Genomic DNA, 21,327 nt, shown 5'->3' with positions numbered 1-21,327 from the left:
AAGAATTCCCAATTTTAATTGTTCAATATCTAACCTATTTCTAATCATTATCTATATAGACTCGCATTGTCCATTCTTTTAACTGACATATTTAATATCCAGTTATTTCTACAAGAATTAACAATCGACTGCATTCCTAGGATTTTAATTTATTCATTATCTTTTAACACTTGCTTACAGGGTTCGATCCTAGCCTTTTCCTAATATCATTTTCACTTATCTAGTCTGCCTTCTTACTTACACGAGAAGGGGACAGCCCTTCTTATGTAACATCCTGTATGACATCATTAAAGACATCTTCAAGGGAGGTAAATTACAAGTGAGATAACCTATCTGACTATAGGGGTTATAACTTTGTAAAATATAAGGCTTTAAAAAATCAATACACACCTGTTTCTTGTTCGATTCCATGCAGACAAAAAGAAAAGAAAAAAATGTCTGCTTTTCCGGTTTTATGCTAATCCAACTGATCGCTTTATGCAAATGAGATGCTGCTGATTGTAATATAAAAACCTGACTTTTATAGAGACGACATAGAGGATTTGGTGACAGAACTAGCGAGTCTTGTGAGCAGAGTTGTGTTTTTGCAGTTGGAAGAAATTAGACAGTCGGTGCATCTAACCGTTACGCTAGTTGGCTGCTGCTAAGTTGGGTACATGAACTATAACACGAATACATACTTGGCTCTGCTTGGCTGGTTTTCAAATCAGATTAATTGATTAGTTATGATAACCGACCGTAATGATCAATCGTTTTTTTTTTAGCTTAGTTTAGTTTCGTATATACAAACATGCATAATAGAATATAATTTGTTGATATTATTTTCATAAGTATGTATACACAAATTAGAATTAATAAATTTACTAATTATTGAATAGAACATTTTGATAGAAGATTCATAAATTAATTAAAATTGTTAGAACGAATAGTTGGGTTTAATGACATTGATAAAAATTCAATATGGCGCAATGGAAAAATAAAAAGGTATTTGCAGTCTCTCTTCCAATTTTCGGATTTTAATCATGTCAACTCACACTTCAATTCCTTTTGACGGATTGATTGTTGCTATTTCTTCTGATGAGTTAGGGGCATAATAGATTCACTGATTGATATAATAATTAAGTGATTGATTTTGCGCTACGAAACAGATACTGTCAAGAATTGTACAAGTCAACTGAATTAAAGGAATAAATTATAAGATGGTCAACATCATGAATTTTGGAATATAACTTTTTGTCATTTATTCTCTATATTGCTCTGCAATTACATTGAGCTTCTTAAATAAGGATTGGTATATATTATAAGAAAATATATTTCTACAGAAATATATATATATATATATATATGTTACATGAAAACGGCTGTCCCCTTTTCATGTAAGTAAAAAAAAAGAGAATTAGTTAAATGAAAATAATATCAGATAAAACGGGAATCGAACCCTGTAGATAAGTTTTAAAGAACAATAGGTTTTAAATGGAATGTCCAGTAAATTGTTGATTCTGTTAAAATATTTAATAAATACAAATTTGGCTGGAAACTATTCACATTATTAGAAAGAATGCATAATAAAATATGGGTTACAGAATTAGATAAGTAGGTTAAATTCCTTTGTAAAACAACAAGGAAAATGGGAAATTTCCTGGTCATCAGAAATGGTTTCAAAAACGTGCAAATCGCACATGTTGATAAAACGTGAATTATAGTCACGTTGACCAGACATACATGTGATTTCTCAATATAGGAAAGAGTTCGAAGTTAGTTAGGGAGAGTCAGACGAGAGTCGAGGAGTCAGGGGAGTTAGATCAGTCCGACCAGAGCAGCAGAGAGGTTCAGAACGAATCTTGGCACCGTCTGGGAGCGAGAGGGTTTTAAAAGAATAAGATGTAAAAATAATTTTGAATTCCTGGATGCAAAGCCATTGACCGGTCATATGGAAGAAATAAATGACTATCATGTTTTTTCATAACATGCGTCTTCGTGTTGTAATTCAACAGAAAAGGTATTGTCCATTTATGTTATAAGAACCTTTGATAAACTCATCATCTAAAAAATATGTGTTAGAAAGTATATGTGTCAAACTATAAATGTTATATAAACACTCCCGTTTCATACAGAACTGTCAAAAGCATAAATGCCAATCTCTCGGTCTATCTATCTATATATCAAATCGCCTCTCAAAGTGTATTAATATGAACTTTGTGTTTATAAAAATGCACAACTGTCTCTCTCTTTATATGCACCTGCTAATGTCACCAATATGCTATCTCTCACAGCACACAACATGAACAACAACATATATATAAGTCGTCATCTAAACAAGAACACTAAATAAGAACTCACGTAACATACGCGCACGAGTGGTACTTTCGTCTAATAATAACACCCTTATGTAACGCACACACACACACACACACACTTACACACACACACACACACACACACACACACATATATATATATATATGTGTGTGTGTGTGTGTGTGTGTGTGTGTGTGTGTGTGTGTGTGTGTGTGTGTGTGTGTTAAGATTTTTTATGTTCCTTAGAAGCGCTGGTTGAGTTTGAACAAAATAAATACGTATTATATACGTTTGAAACCAAAAACAACGCATTATTACAAAATAAACAGATATTTATTTTGTTTGAAATTTATATTGAAATTCATAAATATATTTCGAAGGAAACCTTCATCTTCAGTATGTCTTTCTTCTTTTTTTTCTTTTTTTTTGCCATGGTATTCTTGGGGCAGAGGATCAGAAAGTAGAAGTCCGTTTGTTGTTTTTACGGTAGTTTTTTTTTACATCTCGGAACAGTGCGTTAGGTCACGCGGAATTCACGTTAAGATTTTTGTTCCTTAGAAGCGCCGGTTGAGTTTGAACAAAATAAATACGTATTATATACGTTTGAAACGAAAAACAACGCATTATATATATATATATATATATATATATATATATATATATATATATATATATATATATATATATATATATAGAGAGAGAGAGAGAGAGAGAGAGAGAGAGATATAGATAGATAGATAGATAGATAGACCCGATTCTGAATAATTATTTTCTAACCGGCGTTGCCCGGCAGCTACATAATAATAGAATGGATCGTTCTCGTGTGAATCAGGAACTGAATTTATAAACTTAGACACGATTCCGGAATATAAACAGAAATCCATTTTCGATTTTTTTTTTTTTTTTTATGAAAGACAAAATTTACCTTCGATTTCGTAATACAGCTTGAAGCCTCGATTATTGATGTCTTCGTTCGTATGAAATTCGAGTGTTAGTGACCCCATCGCCAGTAGCGGCTCCGTAAAAGGATGCGTCCCACAGTTTGTACTAAACAGTCTTCTTTGTTGTAATATTTTCAAATAATCTGAATAGCAATACTTTGCTGAAAAAAAAAAAGGAAAAACATTTTAAAACTTTTTTGTGTAATGCGAGTTTTAAAGACAGGCAGATCTGACGACTTCAGAGTAATAATAAATCTGGACTGTATAAGGAGATACAGAAAAGGATACTTTTAGGGTTGGTAGATGTAGAACAGTTGAGATAGCAGGGTCAGCTCGCAGTGGAAAGCCAAAGAAAACATGGGACAAAGTGATAAGAATGGACTTGAAAGAAAGATGGATAAACAAAGACCTGGACAGAGATAGGTTAGTTTGGAAGTCTATTTCTAAAAGCCACCCGATACATTCTAGCATGTAAAACGAACGTGGTGGTGGTGGTGGTGGTGGTGGTGATACACTGCATAAAGAAGATGTGGGCAGAACAGAAAATTACTTGGGTTAGTAGATGTAGCACAGTTGGGGTAGCAAGGTCAGTTGGCAAGGTGAAAGCCAAAAAAAAAAAATGGGATGTAGTGATAAGAATCAATTGAGAGAAAAGAGGGAAAAATAAAGACCTGGTCAGAGATAAGTTAAATTGAAAGTCTGTTTCTAAATGTCACCCAATGAACCTCAGCATGTAAAACTGGCGTGGTGGAGGTGGTGGTGATGGTGGAGTTAATGATATAAAATTAATTTTCTCATATTTTTTTTTTTTTATATAGACAGAACACTCAATAATAGCATTCGGTGTAAAGTCGATTGACTTTTTTTCTTTTTTTTAGGAGCTATATGATTTTGGTGGCACCCATCTAGATGGCAAACTTTACAGAAAAAAATAACATGCTCACGTTACTCACCCCGTTGCTTAAAATATATATTCCATAATTTATAATAATAAGTTTAATAGTTTAGTATTTTGTCAAACAGATACATATCATTGACTGCCATTTATCTATACTAATCCCTTAAAAATTTTATGTAGAGCTAAGTTCTTTTTATTAATTCTAGAAACTATATATAGTAAGACTCTGAGACCTTCTCTTTGCAAACAAAAAGAGAATCTCTTAGGGCTTAATCTAGTTTCTATTTAATAATTAATCCATCCCCCTTTTTTTATATATACTTATATTCCCCCCCCCCTACTTTTTCATCTCCGATTCATTGTTCCCCACCTTTTCTTTTTAAAACGTAATTAAGCTTCATCAAATCTCCACACTAACGTAATGTACTTGCAATAACCCTTATCCCTGAGTGGCTTCCGGGCCTTGATAAGTGGTGCCCACTTGTAAAAAAAAAAAAAAAAAGAAGCTCGATTTTAGCTCTGTTGAGCGAGCTTCGAAACCGGTCAGCTGACACATTCATTTTTATTTTTTAATTTCACAATCTAAAATAAATGTTTTCGAACAAGTTTAGTCTTTACATAGCCATAATAAAATTTTGTACCCCGCAAAAAAAAATATTTTTATTAAATATTTTGTATCTAACTTGTTTTCGTGTTTGCATGGATACGCTGCATGAATGGTAAAGATTAAAAAACATCTGCTCATGTTACTCAATACGTTGCCTAAAATATATATTCCAAAATTCATAATGATCCGTTTATGAGATTACCCTTTATATCATATGTATTTGGTTTAATTCCACATATACGATACATATAAAGAAGGATATACCTAAAAATTTTATAAAATAATGGATAATAATTCTAAATTAGCGTATAGCATTAGGAAAACTCTCATTTAAAAAACTTACTATGTCTGTCTGTCTGTCTTCATTTTTATCAAATTGCATCTCCACTGAAACGAAAGGTCGCAGAGCAGCGCGAGGCTGGTCAAATGATTGCATTTTTGTCGACCGTTTTTTATGAGTTTTTACCCGGTTAAAATCGTTGTTAAAGGGTTAAAAAAAAAAAAAAAAAGGATAAAAAAGAAAGAAAACATAAATTTGTCTTTTCAAAAACTTATAAATTTATCATTCAAAAACCCAGCACAAACATTCAAAATAAAAAAGGATCTAAATTGCACCTCCAGAAATGTAGTACATGCACTAAGATGCACAACATGCAACAAATCCTACATAGGCGCCACCAAAAATTTCAGCAGTAGAGTGGCCTTACATAAGAGCAACATCAAAATTGCAGATAACAGACACCTCTATTTTTCAAAACACGTACACACATGCAGTGGAAACAGCTTCAAAATAATGCCAATCTTCCAAACAGACAATTATTTTTATTTACTTACACAGGAAAAAAACTTCATCACCAGATTCACTCCTGAACTGAACAGAACCTAATACCATCACACAAAAACATGAAATGCAAGGTACACTCGCATGCACACCCATGCACATACACATATACACACCCACACATAAATCAGAATCGACACATTAAAACACACACACGTGCGCACATACAACCACATACAGACATAACACCCCTATCTCTAATACAACACACTGAACAACACCAACTCTACTTAACCTCGAAACCAACAACACTAGGAAACACCTAGAACCATAGTATAATATCTGTTCCAACACCTCGCTCCCTCCTCAGTCAGTGAAGGAGAACCCCCTCATGACTGAAACAACTATCATCCCTTCTATCATCCCCCTCCCATACCTATACCCGCTCCAATGCCCCCCCCCTCTGGGGAACAAAATCTTCCCCACACCAGGAACCGATCCTGGGTCTGGCCATACCCACATGGGGAGACAAATAAATAGAAACATTAAAAAATCCCCTATTTTAAATACACCCCTCTTTCTAAACAAACACAATATAAGGAATACCCGAAAAGACTAAAACGAAAAATCACAATACTAAAATCCAAGAATCCAAAAAATAAATATCAAAATAGAATGAAAGCACCCCTACCCTTATTTCAGAAGAGCCAGTCCCCCCTTCCCACACATACACAATTAGTAACGGCCTCGGATCACAGCCGCCTTCCTAAGGAAACAAATAACCCCCAAATACTATAAAACAGTATACACATTCCCAAACCAATAAAAGCAAACACACACACGCACACACACGCACGCGAGCGCGCGCGCACACACACACACACACACACAAATCCACACACACACACCCTACCCCACCCTAAAGGAAAAGAAAAAAACATAGGAGAAAGAGATAGCGACTACAGCCAGGTCAACGGTCTCCCTCACGAGCCCAATAAAAGAGCAATAAAAATTGAGCATGCCAATGAATAATAAACACTTACAAGCCTCCACCCCTTGGAAAAACTTCAAATTAACTAAGAAAATCGCCATTTTTACATCTCCAACACATTTGAAAATAATTTCTGACGAGGACGCATCACAGAACGTCTGAAACGCGCGTAAAAACGATTTCAATGACTTTAAAACATTATTACAATGATCCAAACATAATTCTCAATGAAAAACCAAGACACGGAATAATAAAATAATGTTAAAAAATACACATTGTTGGTGACTACTCCCTTATTTAAATATACATCTTTCTTTCATTGGAATTTCCTACCCATTTTATATATATATATATATATATATATATATATATATATATATATATATATATATATATATATATATATATAGAGAGAGAGAGAGAGAGAGAGAGAGAGAGAGAGAGAGAGAAATAGATTGTGTTTGTCTGTTTGTCCAGTCCACTTTTTGTCGTAGCCTATTTGGCCGGCTTGACTGAAATGTTCTATTGGCCTTTAAGGTGCTATGAACAAAGTATTATTTTATCTTTTCCATGTACAATACATTTGATGAAAAAATGAGCAAATCTTTAACGATTTTCAATCATCAGTTTGGCATAAGGCACTTTTTCCAACCCGAAGGACTACAATGTTTGGCCATTTTAATGGGTTAACATATTTAACACACACACACACACACTCACACACACACACACACACACACACACACACACACACACACACACACACACACATCTCAGGAAAAAGCATCCAACCCAAAAAGGTAAACAATTTTCATAACCTTTTCTTTGTAAATATAATATTAAAGTTTTCCATGGCGACATTCTGTTGAATCAGCCTCACCAAACTCTATAAACTTCTGTGAACTGAATTTCTTACAAAAACTTCCCATCTGTGGAACACATTACAACAGAACTGCTTCCCTACAGGCTACAACATGGCCGTCTTCAAATAAAAAATTAACATATGCATGTCATTAATCGTCCCCTTAAGTCATCAAGCATTACTCATTCAATTCATCCTTTTCAATCATCTCATGATATTCTTGACAAACAATCAAACTCATTAATCTTTATTCTTGAACGGCTTTTTGCCTTTATAAGTGACTAGCCTAGGTGTCCGGCTTTTCCCGGGTATTTGTAGGTGCGTGTTGAGCAAAAAAAAAAAAGTGGTAGAAGACAGGCAGACTCAAACCCGTACGGCAAAGGAGGAAAATAACTTGAAAAAAACAAAAAAAAAACATGATGTCTTTGACGTTGCGTCCATCGCGAAACCGGATGTGGTGAAGGTTTAAATTAAGGCTAGTCAATCAAAAAGAGGGGATAGCTTTCGAAAATATCGGTGAAAAAAACGACCCCTCTCTGTAGAAAAGTGCCCAGTTAAGGATGAAGGAATTAATGTTTTTGCCAATTTTTCGATATTTGTCATCCAAACGGTCGAGCTTCAAAACGATACCAGTCTCTTGAAAGTCGAAAGTTTTAGCCAGACATAAAACATACATACATACATACATACATACATACATACATACATACATACATTTAAACAGACAGATGAGACTGATATTATAGATGACTTAAAAAAATCAGGTGCAAATATACCAATTATTGTTACTTACATTTTTCTAAAGCAAAGTCTATGGGAGTCAGCGTCACTAAACTTGCTGGATTTGCGACAATCGTGTACACGCAGTTTATATTATTCAGGTAGTAAGTTGGGTAATTGGGAGAATATATGAAGCCACTCGGTGCAGTAAAATATTCGTTACAATCTGAAATATAAAATGTGAGAAACAAAACTTGATTTATGTAAAAGATGAAAAATACTTTCATGAATATCGTACGTCTGTTTATGTTATCTTCATAAAAGACAGGTTAGGGTTATGAATATATATATATATATATATATATATATATATATATATATATATATGTATATGTATATATGTATATGTGTATATATATATATGTATATGTGTGTATATATATATGTATATATATGTATATATATATGTATATGTATATATATACATGTATATGTATATATATATGTATATATATATGTATATATGTATATATATATATATATATATATATATATATATATATATATATATATATATATATATGTTTATGTTATCGCCATTAAAGACAGACCTAAAATACATTTTAATTAGAAATCGCTGTAAATGGACGATTGTTTGTAGCCAAAAGAAAATCTATACTAATATGCTTCCTGTCCTGGCATAGGTCGATTTTCAATCTAAATACTGGACCATGATATTGTGACCAAGCAAGAATAAGGGAGATAATTCATATTGACATATAAAAGAAGAAAATTACTTTCATGAATATATAAAAATGAAAATTGTCTGTTTATAAAATCTAGACTAATATGCTCCCTGTCCTGGCATTGGTTCATTTTCAATCTAAATACTGGACTATAAATTTATGACCAATCAAGATTAGAAGAAATAGCCCTTTCTTAAATTCTACACTAGGATAATTTTCTTGTTTCCTCATCATCTCACACATGATTGTGGTGTGCATTGTGAGTCCTCGGTTAGTTGCTTCTTGTAAGTTCTGTGTGATCTCCCCACTGAACCACATGCTTGTTTTGGTATCCACAAGAGAATATTGCTGCGATTTCATCCATAGCTTTTCAGCAGTGACCATCTGGTTCTGTCTTTGATCAGAACCAAAATTTAAGGAACGTGTATGCAGTTGCTTCCTTATGTAAACACCGTCAATTTTCATCTCCAATCGTTTAGTAAAATTTAGGTCCTATTTCGATATATGAGAACTGATGTAACAATGGCTTCTAAGGAAGCTTTGACTTCCAGATTGCTTTCATCTTGTTCAGTGCATCTGTTAGATAATCAAGGTCGAGTGTACTCAAACAATGAGAATTCAAAATGAATCAATGAAAGAAAACAATGAGAATGATTGGTCCTGATTATTGAACTAGTTTCTCGTAAGCCAACGCCATCAAACATAAAAGAATATTCATTCTCAAAATGGTCACGGCGAATTACATAAAAAGGCTTGAATTGAGTTTAGTCAGTTTTGTTTTGGCAACAGAGAGATGCACCCTCAGCTAACACCCAAACCTAAGCCATCCTCTCCCACTTCGCTATATTCCATTCAGCCTTGCACAATTTTCCCTTGATAATACGTGCATTGTGATTCCTTTGTTAGTTGATTGATGTAAGGTCTGTGCGGTCTCCCCGACTGAATTACATCAATGTTGTAGCATTCACAAAATCATTGATGACGACTTCATTTTTAGTCCCCCAGAAGTGACCAGCAAATACGGTTTTTCTCTTTCTGATAAGGGCTGAGAACTGAATATCGGTAGAGTTGCCCTTTTGTGGGGTGCTGTCTCCAGGAGATATGAGCATTTTAGTGTACACTGCGTCAAGTTTCTTCTCCAATATTTTAGTAAAAGTCCAGATGCAACTTTCATATACAAGAACTGATGTAACAATGATTTCAAAGAAGTCACATCTCATCTTGGTAAGAAGAGGATCCATAAAAATGTTTATTTTAATGTAACTAGGCTTTTTAAATGAAAATAAAAAACTATCAATACATATATTTTTTTAAATAATTTAATTTTTAATTTATTCAGGCCAATAATATGGTGAGGTCTGCATTCATGCTTGACATTTATAAAAAAAGAAATGCATTTTACGTCTAATCTCTACATACCAATAATATTGTTGGGTCTGCCAGAAAGTGTCAAGACCCGGAGAATCTAGTCTTGATATATAAAGAATGTCTTTCTGTTGACTTCTATGCTATCCACTAAAATACATTGGATTGTTTATAGCTAAAAGTATATAATAAGAAAATGATATGATTCCTTTCTTGGCATTGATCAACTTTCAATATAAACACTGGACCATGATCTTATGATCATGCAGCGACATGCAGAGGGGGAGGTGTTAGGTGTGCCTAAACACCTTACTCGTTTTAAAAGTGCCCTTTTCGGAGGAATGTATTATAGGCTTGGGCCCATCCGAGACACCATATTTTTTCACAGGCACCTGCCCTAAAAAAGTTCTCTGCACGTCACAGTGGTCCTTCTCTCTCTGATAATCGCTGAGAATTGAGAAAGTGTTGGTGTTGCTCCTTCATGCGGTGCTGTCTCCAGGAGATATGAGCAGATCTCACCAATTTAGTGTACACACTGTCAAGTTTCTCCTCCAATATTTTAGTAAAAGTCCAGTTGATACTTCCATATACAAGAACTGATGAAACAATGGTTTTATGTTTCATCTTGGTAAGAAGATTTGACTTGCAAACTTGTGGATCACTTTCACCACGTCCTATCCGATCCACGCTTTGCTAGTTCGCATGTCTAGTTCGCATGTCTTTGTGCAATTTTCCTTTTCAACTTTATTGGAAAGATTAGTAAATTCATCAAACATTTTGAGACGAGTCCGATTAAGGTAAAAATATTTTCCTATTGGTTCAGAGAAATGTGCTTCATTTTGCTTGCGTTCAGAAAAAGCCAAATGCAATTTGCTGTTTTTTTTTTCAAACATTGGTAATAGTGATTTGCTAATAAAACTGAACTACTACTACTACTGCTGCTGCTGCTGCTGCTGCTACTACTTATACTAGATTTTTCTTTTTTTATTCAGCAAATAATTGAATTTTCATATTCAAAATTTGTGAATTTAATTTAATAACCAAATGCAATTTGCTGTTTTTTTTCAAACATTGGTAATAGTGATTTGCTAATAAAACTGAACTACTACTACTACTACTGCTGCTGCTGCTGCTGCTACTACTAATACTAATACTATTACTAGATTTTTCTTTTTTTATTCAGCAAATAATTGAATTTTCATATTCAAAATTTGTGAATTTAATTTAATAACCAAATGAAATTTGCAATTTTTCAAGACATTAGTATTATTGCTTTGCTTATACAACTAAACCGGAAACATTACTACTACTACTACTACCACAATACTTAAAAATGCTTTTTATCAAGCAAATAAAAGATAGTTTTAGACGCGGCAAACTTTAAATTAGAATAACTCACAGAAAAATATATTTTTATTATACAAATACGTGACTCAAAGATTAATTTTTTGTCATTTATTTAAATACAATTTTGAACATATGGCCCCATGGTTCGCATGTATACGGCATAATCTAAAGGTCAAATTTTCAGAAGCCTGCACATTAAATTGGGCTGTATTTTAGCAATAATGTGTTGAATGTTGTCTTCTAAGTGGTCTATTGTGTCTGGTTTATCAGCGTCAGCATGGAATTTTACATATCCCCAAATAAAATAATCTAATAGGGTTTAATCGCATTAACAAGGTGGCCAGTTGACAGGTCTAGTTTGTGAAATTATCTGTTCATCAAATGTTTCTCTCAGTAAATTGATCGTATCGCATGTTGTGTAGCATGTGGTTCTGTCTTGCTGAAACTGCATGATGAACTACGAAGCGAAAGATGAACTCAAAATAACCGATAGTTCCTAAATCTGCAATTAAAGAAAATAGAATTTTCAATTTAAAATTGACTGCCTCTAAAAAACACTGCATACTTGAATTTTCATCTGCAAAATTTTAAATTTTACTTGACAATATAGTTTGATGTTGAAAAGCATATAAGTAAAAAAAAAATCAGATAAAAATTAACCAAACTACACGTGTGGCATAAGGCAATGATAGGCATTCCTTTTGTAACACAAACAAAAAGTTTGGATAATAGATCAAAACAAAAACAAAGATGATTTAGTGATGACGTCACATTATGAACAGAGAAGGAAGAATAGACTATATACACGTAGTCAGTTAGAGAGGTTGAGTTGGAAAGACGAGGAGGAGTTGACTTGCGACCGGGTTAGATAGCAGACGGATAATGGTCTCTGCGCATCTTGGAAGCAATCGGGCGCAGAGATTAACAAAAATGTAGAAATAAGAAACTGCACGCAACTTTAAAGTCGAAGAAAATCAGGAAATAAAAGTTGCACAAAAATATAACTCGTATGTTGATTATTGTTCATGGAATGACTATTCATTGCAGCTTTTACAGACCGTCAATCAAGACCAACTGATGGACGAAGGTATGTTCCCTCTTTGTCCTGATGTAAACCTCAGAAAGATATTATCCGTCCCTTGCTTAAAAAGAACTGTCGTTGTGCCTTATTTTCCAGTTTGTTGAACTGTTATTGAACTGCATATACACTTATAAATATGTGTGCGCACACGTTAGATAATTATACGCATATATAAACTCCATTATAAATACAGCATGGCTAGACAGACACATTTAAATATGTACTTATCATATAGATAAGTGTGTATTATGGATACACCCGCCCTGCTATGCAACATATTACGATATACATCTTCATATGTATGAACACAAAAATATAGACGACACAAGTAAAATTTAAACATTAAACGTGACTACTGTGAAGTAGCAAATAGACTTTTACTAAAATATTGGAGGAAAAACTTGACCGTATGTACACTAGATAAGTGAGACCTGCACATATTTCCTGGAGACAGCACCATATGACGGAGCAATACAAACACTTTCAGTTCTCAGCCATTATCAGAGAGAGAAGAATCATGGTCACAGTGATGTGCAGAAAAATTTTAGAGCAGGTGCTTGTGAAAAAAAAAACGGTGTCTCGGAGAGGGATAAGGCTATAATACATTCTTCTGAAAAGGGCACTTTTAAAACAAGAGTAAAAAAAAGTCATTAAATAGACTTAGTATATGGACAGCTATATAAAATTGCTAAAAGAACGATGATAATAATAAACTATGCTATTTATAAAAATATCCGTTGCACTCTATAATATAAGGTTTGGAAAAATTACATTATGTCGTCCCTCTTTTTTTTTTTTTTAAGATGGAATAATTATATAAGGTTTACAAAACATGATTTTATAAACCGTCTTTTCTTTAATAGATATGAATTGGTTCGATACAGTTTATAAAAACGAGTTATATGTAGTAAAAATGTTGCATTAGTAACAAAGCTCGTAAGTAGGATTATCTTTTTTTTTTCCAACAAACTGAACCAAAATATATTTTAGCGTTCTAAAACCATGCTGAAAGAATAACAGGCAAAATGGCTAGGCAGAATCAAATATTCGTGCTCAGATAGGATGTTACTAAAGTCTCAATTCTATAATCCGATAGGATAACTTTATATATTAAATGTTCAGCCTCCATACATGGCTAAAACATACTCGTAGGGAAAGATACAAACCTCGTTCCCATTCCAGTAGGAATCCATTTCCACTTATTCTGTTATTGGATTTGAAGGTTATAGTCACTTCATCTGTTAAATTAAACGTTTTATTTTGAACACTTTCATAATCGCACAATTTATATTGTTGAATGTCATTAGTTTTCACATTTCTTCCTTCAATCTGTAAAAGAAAAAAAATGTAAGAAAATATCAAAATTGTTAAATTTGTCAAAATTGGTTTTAAAATTAGCGATAAAAAATTCAAATAGATTGAGCAAATAAGAATCAGCACTCGGTAATGAATTCCTACAATAAAGATGAAGACAAATTTTATTTTTTAATTGAGGATTTGATGTTTTTTTTTTAATTGGAAGAAAATCAGATTATTAAGATGAAATTTATTCAACCTTTTTTACTATCATTTTAATTTTTTCTCCCAATTCTTTTTCCTTTTCTTCCAATGCTTCTTCTCCAAAATTTCTTTTTTCAATCCTCCTCCTCTTAATAGTTCTCCTTCCAATTCCCTTCTTTCAATTCTTCTTAAGTCTTTTGTCAGACTAATTTCCTATTAATCTTAAGATAATCTCCACGAATTTTATCTTCTACAATTTAGATCTCCACCACATCGATTTATTCTTTCAATTAATAATCTGGCAGTTTTATCTTTTCAAATTTAGGAATCTTTAATGTCGATTTTGTGGATTTGCACAGAATTTCGAATGGAACCTTTTATTTAATCCACGGGGGTAAAATACTCTCGTTCCATCAACCATTTAATCAATTTGCAACTAAACAATATACCATATTAGATGCCCAATAACAAGAAGCTAACCAATTGAATCAGACACCATATTCATTGCAAGTGAGTTGATACCTATGAAAAAAAAAAAAGAAAAAGTCCAATGTGAACAAGTTCTAATTGAATCGTCCCCCTAAGTAATCCAAGTTTCAAAATTCCCACTGTTTACTATGCTAAAATCACAATGACTAATGTATACCTATTAATACCTATTATTATCAGATTGAGTGCATAATAATAAGTTGACCGATGGAATAAGATGCCATATTAATGAATATTCGTCCCCTAACATAATTCAGGTACAGCTCATTCTTGAGTATGCTATCCAAGGAACAGCTCATTATCTATTTCATACGCGTGGAACATTTTCAACAGTTGACTGTCAGGACGGTAACGGAATTAGTTTCTTCATTTTGTTGCGTTAAAATAATTCCGTTGGTTTCATATTTCTATTGAAATTCTTTATAACCCAAACAAATATGATAATCATTGTGAAAAGGGACGATATAGTTGTGGTACCTACTATTATATAAACCAAACTTTGTGTGTGTTCGTTCCCTATGGATTCGGAAATGACTGGACCGATTTTTTTTTAATTTCATACGAAGGTACTTGATGTGTCTGGGGGTGTTTTTATGTAGGTTTTTGTATCGGAATACTTCCGATAAGTATCGAAAATGGAAAAAATATCAGATTAAAAAAGTCCGATTTTGACCCAAGTAAACACTTTTATATAACCTAACATAACGTGTGCATTATATATATATATATATATATATATATATATATATATATATATGACTACTTTGTTTAATCACAAATTTATAGTTTGAATTTATGCGTAAACTTTAAGTATGAATTTATGCGTAAACTTTAAGTATTTACTTCAACAGTGCTCAATACGTAGGTAGAGCTAGGTAGTAAGTTATAAAATATGGCTAGACATACACATTTAAATAATCGCCATATATATTTTATAACTTACTATATAAGTAATAGATGTCACGATATTGTAGAGTTAAATTCACAATTATTTTATTTCAAATAAGGAAAACTGGAAATCTAATTTTTCTGATTAGCACAATTTTTGAAAATGGTAGTTCCTATTTACAATGCCTCCCCACGGGACAGAGTTAGACACCAGGGTCGTTTTTTAATATGAAGAACGGAACAAAAATAAAAATTGTCTCAGTGTTACATGATAAGGGCTGTCCCCTTTTCATGTAAGTATAAAAATAGAGATCTACTTAAAATGAAAATAAAATGAGAGAAAGTAGAAATCGAACCCTGGATATAAGTTTTAAAGAACAATAGGTTTAAATGGAATGTCCAGTAAATTGTTAATTCTGATGAAATAAATAATAAATAAACTATTCATTGTTAAAAGAATGTGGATAATAAAATATGGGTTAAATGAATTAAATATGTAGATTGAATTCCTTTGTGAAAACAACAAAGAAAAAATAGGTTATTGGGAAATCATAATGTTCGGAAACGTGCAAGTCGCGCATGTTGATGGCACGTGAATTGTGGTCACGTGGCCGGACATGCATGGATTTCTCAATATAGGAAGTGAGAGTTAGTTAGTTAGTTAGTGAGAAATTCAGAGGGAGTTTGAGAACGACAGACGATAGTCTGGAGTTTAGAATTCGAGCGTCTAAGAAGCGAGACGGTCACCTTGAAACTTAATATGTGAAGCTTTGAATTCTTGGACGCAAAGCCCCAACCGGTCAGGGAAGAATAAATGTTCAATGTGTTTTTATAACTGCCGTCTCCTGTGTCCATCATTACATGAAAAAGGCATTGTCTATTTATGTGTACAAACTATTTGAAATTCATCGTCTAAAAATATGTGTTAGAAAGTAAATGTGTCTATTTATGTTATACAAACACTCCCGTTCATACGAACTGTCAAAGCATAAATGCCAACCTGTCAATCCATCGGCATAAATGCAAACCTCTCAATTATCGGTCTGTCTATCTAGATAGCGAATCACTTCTCAAAGTTTATTTATATGTACACACACACACTCTCTCTCTCTCTCTCTCTCTCTCTCTCTCTCTCTCTCTCTCTCTCTTTATATACACGTGTTAATGTCCACATCTCTTCTCTAACAATGTTAATGTTAATGTCTCCATATCTCACAACATGATCACACACATGAACCTTCAAATATCTCTTACTAAGCATGAACACTTAAGACTCGTATCTTTACTTATAAGAACTCACGTAACATACGCGCACAAGTGGTACCTTCGTCTAATAATAACATTAGTACGTAACATCAGTTGTGAAGGATTTCTCCTCCACTAACAGAGAACAAGAAATTGAAATGCAGCATCTGAAGATCAGATGGTATTTATTTGCTTTTCCACGAAAGCAAATTAGACACAAGGTCGTTTTTTAATGTGGGGGAAAACCAGCTTCTCCCAAAAGGGGTTAGGGTTAGGGTCAGCTCCCCCAAAACGGGGGCACTCTGGTAGTATCCAAATAAATAGTAATTGTCTCAGTATGAAGGGTTTCTCCTACATTGACCAAGGACAAATTACTTCAGTGAGGCATCAGAACAGATACTACACTTTGAGATATCAAATCTTTTATTCAGGCAAAAATTAACATGAAAAAAAACTTAGGCACAAGGCCAACTCAAGGGGGGGGGATGGGGGTCGTTGGTCAGCCTTGTCACTTTAGAACTAAACAAAAGTTTCTCTTAGCTAGAATCTTCTACCATAAACCGCATTCGACCTTTCGTACTTGGGGACGTTCTACTTAGGATCCAATCTTTAAAACATTTTTTATTAGCGTGTAAAAATAAAAAATATAACATTAATGGTAATACAATAATTCATTTGTGTCGAAGGCGGAGCTGAGGGGGGGGAAGAAAAATACGAGCAGTGGTTAGTAGGACCCTCCCAACCCCGTCTAGTTGATAGACTGCCCGTTCCACTTTGGTTTGTAAAGGAGCTTCAGCTCTTGCAGGATCTTGACCGAAGGCCAAGAACGTTTGCTCTTATGGAATTAAGAGTTTGAAAGCGGTAGTTATAACGTTTTTTGAAGGAAAGTATATATGCAACTATATATACGTTGTTCACGTGATATGTACAGAGAAACAATTTTTTTAGCTCAAATCAAGTTAAGGTAGATCCATGTCCAAGGAACCTATATCTAAAATTTCAAGTGTTTAGACCCAAAATTGTAGGAGGAGTTTGGTAGAGTTCTCAAAAGTCAAATCGTTAACTTTTGACCACTTTAATCGTCGAATTTCTGGCCGAAAACCGATCACATCGATTTTCCCAAATCTCAGTACCTTGTATATCAAATTCATAACAAGAAGCCCCCCCCCCCCAAAGTATATACATTACCATCACATAGTCTTTCACGCAATCTATAGATCGCTCCAGGCTAAAAGGCACAAGGAAGTTTAATTTGGTGATATAACCAGGAATCCCTTTTATTTTCCATATGCACTCCTTTTGCGGAGGATAATTGTTGGGATAGTTTGGACTCATTATCCTTCCCCGTAAACCATGACGATGGCCTCCACAAACTGTAAAAACAAAAACAAAAAAAAAACACGAAAAAAAAAACATTAACGATTACAGTACAGAAAAAATAAATTCAGATTAACAACTGAAAGAGACACTGATTGGGATTAGGGTTAATTTCTTTTTACCTATTTCAGCAATTTACAAAGTATTTTAATGGAAAGTGATCCAACGAACTCCAAGCCTTTGTACCCCCCTCAGCATAAATACCTCTGATAGACTTGACAAGCAACAAAATCCCACCCCTACACTGTAGAGATCGCTAGATGTCGGCGGAAAGTCTTCTATTCAAATAGCTTTTTCCTTCAAACTGCTAAACTTTGGAATTCTCTCTCTGGGTCGCTGCTTCCTTAACTGTACTGACATGCAGAAGTGCAAGTATAATGTGAAGAGACATTTTGCTGCTCAACTCCCTACATAGTACCTTTGTCCCAAATAATAGTCTTTACATTCACGTGGCGCTGTGCCTTATTTAAGGTGAAAACATAATTTTAAAAAATTACTAAAACAAACGAAAAATAAAATAATTTTAAATTTGACAAACATTTCCTAGAGCATCAATAACTGCCAAAGATAAAATGGTAAAAGTGTTTTGGTTTTAAGCTATAAACAAAATTATAGTTCATAGATCATCAATGCAAGTGTATTTTTATGTTCGCAAAAATATATACCATATATATCACATAGTTTTCTTTTTTAATAGTAATCTAAAGAAAGACAACTCTATTGAATGATCTTAAAAAAATCGGAATCAGGAATTTAAAACAGAAGCAGTAATTGTATCGAAATTTGGAAAAATTTTGGAACCATCCCATCACTAATAATTATGTTACTGGCTCTCCAGGAATATTCCAAGGCCAAGACAGATATTTCATAGAGTATCAATTTCTAAAGCAATTTCTAATAATGGCAGACATCTTGCTTTACATGTTTCTTCTTACTTTGACTTTGAAATCTTGTACCGCTAAATCTGCTGAGACAAACGCTTGACAGAAGCAACAACTTCTGGCTAAATACACAAAATAATTAGCATATCTTTGTGATGTTTGTTTTAGTCATTTTGTTTCATGGTACATCAACCCTTTTGTGCTATTCACGTTGCATCTACTCATTTTGTTGAAAGCTTTTATTCTTCAAGTTCTTTGTATCTTCAATCTCTAGTGTTTGTTTTGTTTGTTTTATAGTGGACTAGCGAGGGGTACCCGGCGTTGCCCGGGTGTTTGGAGGTGGGGGAGGGTTTAAAAAAAGTAAGTATGAGGATCGAACGCGAACCGTTGAGGCAAAGTTGTAAATTAAAGTGTGAAAAAAAAAAAAAAGTACGACGTTAACCATTGCCCCACCGCGAGATGCCGGCGGAAACATGTTTGAATTTATTTAATTATTTGGATTTGGCAGGTGTCCGTTTTAATGAGTTAATGAGGTCAAGTTTGACTGCGGAATAGTATTCATTTACTGCTGAACGCTTTCCCCCCTCCCCCAAGATGTTATAGGAAAAAGACTAACCCACATGCGGCGAGCGACAAATATTGAATATTTATCTTCCCAAAATCGAGCAACTTAAATAGACAGGCGAGCTTCGTTGTTAACTGTGAGATATTACGATTTATATGTGATATAAAAAGTTTTAAGAAGTTGTTAAGCGAGCGACCGCTTCTCTGAAAAAAGCTTTTTGTTGACATACAGAAAAAGCGAACACACATACATACATACATTTTCGCTTTTATATATATAGATTTTATCGTTTTCGTTCCCTGTCCTGCAAAACATGCATGAGTTTTGCAACAGAAGAGGGAAAAGAGTTACAGTATTAATGTTTAGTACATTTCAGGTTAGGAAACCAGTCAGGAAGTGGGAGAGGTAGAAAGAGAAAGAAGGAATGGGAAGAAAGAAAAGGGGGTGGGGAGGTGGGTTGTTGTTTTTGGTTTTGGTTTTGGAGAACATAATTAAGTTTTGAAAAAAGAAGTAGAAAAACAAAAAGCATCAATGTTAAGTGCATTCCGTCTCAGGAAGCCAATATCTTCAGACAGCCTGATCTGGTAGCACCAGTCAGGGTTGGAATTTGCCACATAACCTAAAGAGATATAAATCATTGCCCACGCAAAATCTTAGCTAGATCAGACAACTGGAAGTGGGTCAGGGGCATTACTTATTAAACGCCCTTCGTAATTAGTTTACTGCCTCTTTCTGTTAGCGATTTCTACCAGATATCAGTCAATGAACTTTTAGATTGGCTCGTTTTCTTGATTTTAATATTTAGTCTTGCTTGAGATTTTTTTATATATATTAGACTAGCAGGCCGCCCGGCATTGCCTGGTCATAAAATACGCTTAAATATGATATTTTGATTAATGCATACTCATGTTTATTATTATATTATATTGGACCCAATATGTAGCAATAATTTAAATAGTGAAAAAAAAATAAAAATAAGGACTTGTGCACCACTACCGAGAATTGAAACCAAAACGTTTAGCCTACGATTTACTTTTTCCTTTGACGTTAATCCTGGAGTTATGAAGACATGTTTGCTGCAAGGCTAAAAATTAAAACATGAACCAATAGCTATTACGTTACGCATGCATGTTCGTAATGCTGTTGTTCGACCTTCACTTAGCAAATTCCATTTTTTTAATTTTCACACTTTTGCACTGATTTTCCCCGGTTACAACCCAAATATAAAATTTTGCATGGGTTCGAATACCCTATATATTAAGTTTCATACTTGTAGACCAAAAACTAACAGAGGAGTTTGGTAGGCAACATTAAACACACACACACACACACACACACATATATATATATATATACGCATTCATAAATATATATAGAAAGAGTTTTGTGTTTACTATAACTTTTTAAGCAAATATTACGCAAGTATAAATCATGTAGAATATCTTTTTTATATAAAAGTTTAACGTCAAATAACGAGATTATATTTGCACCAACCTAATAATTATGTTACTGGCTATTCAGAAGTATTCCAAGGACAAGACAAACATTTCGTAGAGTACCAATTTCTAAAGCAATTTCTAATAATACTTTTTTTTTTTACATATTTCTTCTCATTCTGGAAAGTTATTGTGTTTTGGCCTTCCCTTCCTCTCCAGAAGATTGCATGAATATAATTATACGTAATAGTTAACTAAATATGATTATCCCATAAGAAAACCGAAATAAAACTAATGGGGAATTAATTA

The 21,327-nt window shown here is 33.6% G+C and overlaps 1 protein-coding gene across 1 annotated transcript in view; it reads right to left on the bottom strand.

Annotated features, from left to right (window-relative positions):
- The window catches only part of LOC145258153 (cubilin-like), a 409,766-nt gene that overhangs the window by 35,142 nt on the left and 353,297 nt on the right, over positions 1-21,327 (bottom strand). Inside the window, exons 55-58 of the mRNA XM_080115944.1 lie at positions 17,948-18,132; positions 13,804-13,966; positions 8,172-8,324; positions 3,224-3,400 (exon numbers count right to left, since the gene is read on the bottom strand). Coding sequence (XP_079972070.1) covers positions 3,224-3,400; positions 8,172-8,324; positions 13,804-13,966; positions 17,948-18,132 — 678 coding nt within the window. The remainder of the gene's footprint in view (positions 1-3,223; positions 3,401-8,171; positions 8,325-13,803; positions 13,967-17,947; positions 18,133-21,327) is intronic.

The sequence above is a fragment of the Euprymna scolopes genome, chromosome 33 (assembly GCF_053919585.1).
Source record: "Euprymna scolopes isolate OS-2025 chromosome 33, ASM5391958v1, whole genome shotgun sequence".
In the NCBI taxonomy this organism is placed as follows: domain Eukaryota; kingdom Metazoa; phylum Mollusca; class Cephalopoda; order Sepiida; family Sepiolidae; genus Euprymna; species Euprymna scolopes.
The sequence above is the reverse complement of the archived record's forward strand: the minus strand, read 5'-3'. Positions and strand labels throughout refer to the sequence as shown.